The 6,000-nt window shown below is 40.3% G+C and overlaps 1 protein-coding gene across 8 annotated transcripts in view; it reads right to left on the bottom strand.

The window, feature by feature from the left end:
• Positions 1 to 6,000, bottom strand: part of LOC118013138 (centrosomal protein of 126 kDa-like) — a 73,689-nt gene that overhangs the window by 15,237 nt on the left and 52,452 nt on the right. For all 8 annotated transcript variants that reach the window (XM_035008778.1, XM_035008773.1, XM_035008775.1 and 5 more), the window contains one exon: positions 2,249 to 2,361. In XM_035008778.1, the coding sequence (XP_034864669.1) occupies positions 2,249 to 2,361 (113 nt within the window). The remainder of the gene's footprint in view (positions 1 to 2,248; positions 2,362 to 6,000) is intronic.

The following is a 6,000-nucleotide window of genomic DNA, read 5'->3' as shown; positions in this document are numbered from 1 at the left end:
GGCCCCGCTGCCCCCGACGGCCCTGCCCCCGCTGGCCCCGCTGCCCCGACTGCCCTGCCCCTGGCCTGCGCTCGGCCGGACCCCGAGAGTCGCTGGCGCAGGCGTGAGCGAGAGCCCTGCCGCCCTTGCCCCATGGCCTCGCCCGGCCTCTGCTGGAGATGGGGTCCCGCGGGGAGACGCCGTCCTGGCACAAAGTGGGATCCTGCTCCTCCCACCTTTCATGGCTCTCTCTGATTTTCTCCACGTGGAAGAACGACGGAACACATTTCCCAAAACAAGGTGACAGGGGCCATCACTCTAGTGACTGCCCCGCGGCGGAGGCTCTTGAGTTAAAATACAAAACAAAAACCCCCAAATCAAAACAAAACAAGAGGGCTGAAAACCTTAAACTTCAAATCTTGAATTTTGATTCGGGAACACTGACCTACTCTAAAGGTAACGAGACCGTGGAAGATGTTTAAGCAGGTGTGTGAGTGGAAGGTGGACATGGGGCTTCTGGAAAGAAACACACACATGGGCTCAAAACCAGGGAGACAGTGTGCAAAGGGGCACACCCGGACAGAGGAGGACCCCGAAAGATAAAGATGAATTTAGAGAGCGCACTCCTCAGGGGCACTTCAAGTTTAGTTCATTCTTGTTGTTGTTATAACAACTATATATTGCTTTAGCATTTAAAATCATTTATACAAATACACCCTTGTTCACTTGACAGATTCTGAGATGCTTGATGTGAACAACATGGGGCTTGAGAGGAAGGCCTTCCTAGGCATTACTGTACCTTCAGGAAGGTGAGTCTGTGAGTGAGTGCTGGGCTACTAAGCATTAAGAATAGCATGGTCACGGGGCAGCTTTATTTACATCGTACAGAACTAAATGTCGTTGGTCTTGCTGGTAAGAATATATCATGGTTGATTTTCCTCCACAGTAAAAATCTTATCTATATAAAACAATAGTTCCTACAGTATACAAATAATAGAATGCTCAACTCATAAGTCGGATATAAATTCTTCATAAGGCACTCTATTTCACTGCTATCAAAAATCGGAAGTGCTACTTAGAGTAGAAATCCCAAGTGAAATGCTATTTACTCATCCCTCTAGATGTTTTAATAGTTATCTATTTATTTGGATTTTATTTACTTGACAGAGAGAGAGAGAGACAGAGGGCAAAGAGGGGGAGCAGGAGAGCGAGATGCAGGCCTCAATCCCAGGACCCTGGGATCACGACCCGAGCCGAAGGCAGATGCTCCCCCCAGGCGCTCCTGATTTAATATTTTAAATTCAATCCTTGGATGAGGTTAGATGTCCAGAAAATGTCATATTTAGGTCATGTTTACTTAGCTCTCATGGGATTACCTCCACTAATTTTAAAATGACTTTTATTAAGCTTCTGACTTTTACTGAGATCTCTATCTCAAACAGCCATATGAAACTCCTGATTCGTCTGCTGTTGACTATGAAGAGGTGTCCATCCATTCTGAGCTCCGGGCGCCCACAGAGGGGCCTCAGGGGGGCAGTCTCTTCCTCTACTGCACCTCAAACACCATCATTATCAGTGACCCCTGAGAACCATACACACCATCCTATTTTCCTTTTGCCGTATCTTCCAGGAAGCTCAGATCCACAGAGGATATTTAAGCACAAGAACTTGACTAGTCTTCATGATTAACACACTTACTTCCTCTATCCAGGGCTCTCATTTACTTTTCTGTTTTTCTTTTTTTTTAAGATTTTTTAATTTATTTGCGTGAGAGAGAATGAGAGACAGAGAGCATGAGAGGGAGGAGGGTCAGAGGGAGAAGCAGACCCCCCGCTGAGCAGGGAGCCCGATGCGGGACTCGATCCCGGGACTCCAGGATCATGACCTGAGCCGAAGGCAGTCGCTCAACCGACTGAGCCACCCAGGCGCCCTGTTTTCCTTTTTTTATGTATACTTAGAAACTTTGTTGCAAATAACATGTATAAATAATAAAGAAAAGAATAATGGTGATTTGTTAAGGTTGGTTGAAAATCTCCATTAGTAATTGATCATACAGGCAAAGAGAATATAGCAAACACGTCTAGTACAGTCAGTTCCTAGGGTAGAGATTCCTGTGCAGCTGCTTAATGACCCTGGCATATGACCCTGGCATATTTACATTTATGTTGTGGTCCGCACTTCACAGCAAAAGCACAGTCCTTTGAGAACATTCTGTTTTCCAAGCAATTTCTCACTACTGAATAGACATTGTTACTAACACCGGACTTACGTTCATTTGCTCGTTGCACTTCTTTCCTGCAGATCCAGAGTTTTGTCTTTTCTGTTCTAAAAGGCTTCTCTGCTTATTTTCAACAATTCGCTTTCTTCTTACAACAGTAGAGCCTTAAACAATGCCAACAAAACGTCAAAATTAACATGCGTACGTCATAAGCACAAACTTACGAGTTACCTTCAAACATTGCAGAAAACCCTACGTTTCTTCCGTTCATTCAGAAAACTCTTACTGAGCTTCTGTTACATGTACCATGCACGGCACGGTTAAAGTAATGAATTAAACAAAATTCTGCTTCTGAGGCGTCTGTAGTTTCGACCAGTGGTCTCCCAAGTGTGCTGCTGGAACGCCAGGAGGATAGTCAAACACATCACGCTGTGTGGGAAGAACAGACTACAATTCCACTTTCTGCTTAGTATCTGCACAGGAGAAACTACACATCACCATGTTACTGTGTGGTTGACCCTGGCACCTGGTCCGTTTGCAAGGTCAACGGTCGTAGACTGCCCACGGTAAACACCGTTCTCTGGGAGAACACTATGATGCTCTGGGAGAGATGGGCACTGCTATCAGTCGCCAGGCTCTCTCGCCTCCTGTCGTCTAACTAAATGTCACCTGTGCCTGCTCAGTGGATGTACGGCTGTCTCACAGCATCTGAATGAGTCCTCACAAAATGGAAGAGTCTAAAAAAGACTTTTGTCGCGCCTCCCTTGTATGGGCAATGTTTTATTATTTTAGGTGAGTAGTGGGCATGTGCATATTTCTTATCATTTTTTCTATGCTTTTTATATGACTAATCAAAAACATATTCTTAGACAGAAGCAAACCAAGAAACAGACTCTGAACTACAGAGAACACACTGAAGGTGACCAGAGGGGACGTGGAGGGGGGGATGGGCTAGATGGGTGATGGGGTTGAAGGAGGCGCTGGTTGTGATGAGCACCGGGTGTTGTCTGCAAGTGTTGAATCAATGTATTGTACACCTGAAACTAATATCACACTGTCTGTTAACTAACTGGAATTTGAATAAAAACTTAAAAAAAAAAGAAGTGCAAACAGCCACAGACAATATGTAAATGATTCAGTGTGGCTTTGTGCCAATAAAACTTAATTTATAAAAATAGGTGGAGGGGCAGCTGGGTGGCTCAGTTGTTAATAAGTGTCTGTCTTTAGCTCAGGTCACGATCTCAGGGTCCTGGGATCGAGCCCCACATCGGGCTCCCTGCTCCGCGGGAAGCCTGCTTCTCCCTCTCCCACTCCCCCTGCTTGTGTTCCCTCTCTCGCTGTGTCTCTCTCTGTCAAATAAATAAATAAAATCTTTAAAAAAAATAAAAATAGGTGGAGAGTTTATTTGGCTTATAGACTAGTTTGCAGACCCCTAGACTAGATGATGTAGAAGTTTCTTCTACTGCTAATATTTTATGATTTAACTTGTTTTAATAGCAATGCTATATCCCTATGAAGTTAGATTGATTATTCAATCATCTGTCAAACATGGAGTTTGTGAAGTATTTTCCTGCTGTTTGTTATTAACGATAGCCAAGATATAGAAACAATCTAAGTGTCCATCAATGGATGAATGAATAAAGAAGACATGGTTTATATAAACATATTATTATTTAGCCATGAGAAAGAAGGAAGTCCTGCCATTTGTGACAACATGGATGGGACCCTGAAGGTATTATGTTAACTGAATTAAGTCACATAAAGACAAATATTGTATGGTATCACTTATATGTGGAATCTAAAAAAGCTGAACCAGGGGCACCTGACTGGCTCAGTTGGTAGAGCATGCAACTCTTAATCTCAGGGTCGTTAGTTCAAGCCCCATGTTGAGAATGGTGCCTACTTAAAAAAAAATTTAAAAAGCTGAACTAGTAGAAACTGTTGAATAGTGGTTATAGAGGCTAGGGAGTGTGGGAATTGAGATGTCAGTCAAAGTACAAACTTGCAGTTGGAAGTTCTGGAGTTTTGATGCACAGCATCATGCTTAAGTCAACAACACTGTATCATATACTTCAAAATTGCTAAGAGGTTAGATATTAAATGTTCTCCCCACAACAGAGAAATGACAATTATGTGATTGATGGAGGTGTTAGCTAGCTATGGTAGTAATCATATAGCGATATATAAATCTATCAGATCAATACATAGTACACCTTAAACTTACATAATGTAATGTCAATTATCCCACAATAAAAACAAAAAAAATTGCAAAACCATAGATCAAAGATAAAACTAATAACACAAGGACAGGTGAATAAGAAAAAGAGCTGATACATCTCTTATTCTCCTTATAAACTCTTGGCCACATAATGACAATGACAGTATAATTATATTTATAACAAAGTTAGAATCACAAATTGGAAAAATTATCAAACAAATAATAAAAATAAACCTCAACCTGAATGCATATTGTACTTTGAGATATTAGCTAATAATGGTATATGAAATGAAGTCATAATTGACAAGACATTTGAAACTAAACATTCAGAGCATTATTAGTAATGCATGAGAGAAGTATTCTATAGAATACATAAAATTATTTAAAAAATTTTTAAATGTATTATTTATAAAATACAAAATTTTGACATTCTTTTAAAAGCTTGTACTTCATTTCAATCTCCTTCTTTAAATATTTCTATTTCTGATTAAGGTTATGTATTTATTAGTACAGTAATACATTTGTATGGCACGTTTATGTGTATATGCTCAAAATTTTTACTAATGTTCTATATCCAACTATTCATACATAGTTAAATGCATACACTGTAAGTATACATATAAAACTATCCATCTATACCTAAATAACAACAGAGACCCCAAAGCTTTCAACCTTCTGGAGAGCTGGCCAGTAACTGAACACCTGAGCTTTGAGAGTAAGAAACGATACTATAATTCTAGCTGATATTAGTTCACCATTTATAAGTGCCCAGACATTGTTCTAAGGGCTGTCGGCACTGTTACCATCACTATTTTTACAGATAAAGAAATTAGGCACAGGAAAGGAAAAGTAACTTGCCTGAGGTAACAGAGTCAGTAAAGGGCAAGGCTGGAATTTGCGTCCAAGCAGTTAATCTCTAAAATCTGAAATTCTAGCTCTTATCCTCCATGCTAGTAACTTTCACTCTGATTTGGCCATCTCACAGAAAGAAATATATTTTGCACTGTGATCCAGGATGCATATACAATCCTGGGAAACACACTTACCTTTACAATATATGATGCCCTCTGGTAGTTTCTATCTTAGAACATTCTGATTCTAAAATTATATTTTATTTAAAAAATTCTCATCACCACTCATGAAGTCGATTTCATAATCCACTAATGAGGCACAATCTATAGTTTAAAAAGCTCTGTACTATTTTTATTCCCACCCATATGGGTAAGCTAAATGCTAAATATGCTAGGCTACATATGCTAAATGTTATAGTTTCTAGCGAGATCATCTGGGCATCAAAAGAGTTTCTATACTGTTTTCTATGCTTAGAAGATCTTGGAAAGTCCCTATCTTTCCATTTTGAAGAGCTTTGAAAATACCTTAAGTGAAAATTTTCTGGCCACATGACTGCTGTGTCAAGAATGTTCCCTTCCTTCAGCCTGTTTGTAAATCTTTTGCAGTCAAGATCTGCGAACACTTTCGTATTTTCTTGATTTGTAGCATAATTATTTGTTTTTGAGCTTTATGTGTAGATGTTCAGTCTTGTGGACTGTAAATTGCTGATCCCAGGAACAGATATAGTATATGC

Source organism: Mirounga leonina, unplaced genomic scaffold (assembly GCF_011800145.1).
Source record: "Mirounga leonina isolate KUSES-001 unplaced genomic scaffold, KU_Mleo_1.0 Mir_153, whole genome shotgun sequence".
Lineage (NCBI taxonomy): Eukaryota > Metazoa > Chordata > Mammalia > Carnivora > Phocidae > Mirounga > Mirounga leonina.
Note: the sequence above shows the minus strand (reverse complement) of the source record. Positions and strands in the feature narration are given on the sequence as shown.